We start from the raw sequence: 993 nt of genomic DNA on the forward strand, positions 1-993 counted from the left end.
TCCCTCCCCCCCCCCCCCCCCCTGCGCTGTGCCCGCTCTCGGCCTCGCTCCAGCCGTTCCTCGTGATCCTTTCGGAGCAGAGAGCCGGTGTGGGGACAACGAACCTCGGGACGGGTTATGCCAGACCCCGGCGGCAGCCGGGTTTCTTCAGGCACCGTTCAGTGACGATGAATTAATTAAAATCAAGGCTGGGAGCAGGGCCACGGACTTTCGAGCGCTTCTGCCTGGCGGGGAGCTCTGTGCAAGCGCGGTGTGCCCGGCCTGAAAACAAACCCCAGGGCTGGCGTGGGAGTGTTACGCCGGATATCTATTAATAAACGTTTTCTAACGATGCAAATTAAGGCGCATCAGCTGCTGGCTTGGGGGGTGGAAAAGGGCCAAGAACGGGTGGCTTTGCTAATCCCGGCTGTGGTTTCCTGTCTTCTCGCAGGGTGCGGACGTGAACTGCATGCACGGCACCCTGAAACCGCTGCACTGCGCCTGCATGGTGGCTGACGCCGACTGCGTCGAGCTGCTGCTGCAGAAGGGAGCGGAGGTAAAGGCTTTTAAAAGGACCAAAAAAGCGTTTTAAAAAAAATGCGAAGGTCCCTTTGAAAAGGGGCCGGGGAGGCGGCGGGTGCTGATAAACAGCTGAGATCTGAGCCGATGGTTTTAAGCAGTGCCGGTTTCGTGCCCCCTCTTAGGGCAAAACGGGCCCAGGTGAAGGTTTATCGTCCCAACGGGGACTGAAATGTTTGTGGCCGAGATCTCGGGGGTGCCCGCTCCTCCGGGGAGGGAGGGTAATTTTGCGGTGGAAGCCTGAAGGCAGAATTGAAACCTATATATCGCCTGATTTTTATTTGGCAGTTCCTTCTGAACTCGCTGGCGGGATGAAACCCCCCCCCTGCCCCCCGGCTCCCTGCCTCGTCTTCCCATCCGCTAAATTTGGGATGTGGGAACGGTTTCGCGCAGCTTCCCCTGACGCCGGCAGGAGCTGGGGTGCCTCGGTGACAC

At 59.1% G+C, this 993-nt stretch overlaps 1 protein-coding gene across 1 annotated transcript in view; it reads left to right on the plus strand.

The window, feature by feature from the left end:
* Positions 1-68: 68 nt before the first annotated feature.
* The window catches only part of ASB8 (ankyrin repeat and SOCS box containing 8), a 2218-nt gene continuing 1293 nt past the window's right edge, over positions 69-993 (plus strand). The window contains exons 1-2 of the mRNA XM_009275738.2: positions 69-87; positions 431-535. Coding sequence (XP_009274013.1) covers positions 449-535 — 87 coding nt within the window. The 5' untranslated portion in view covers positions 69-87; positions 431-448. The remainder of the gene's footprint in view (positions 88-430; positions 536-993) is intronic.

This window comes from Aptenodytes forsteri, unplaced genomic scaffold, assembly GCF_000699145.1.
Source record: "Aptenodytes forsteri isolate BGI_AS27 unplaced genomic scaffold, ASM69914v1 Scaffold657, whole genome shotgun sequence".
NCBI lineage: Eukaryota > Metazoa > Chordata > Aves > Sphenisciformes > Spheniscidae > Aptenodytes > Aptenodytes forsteri.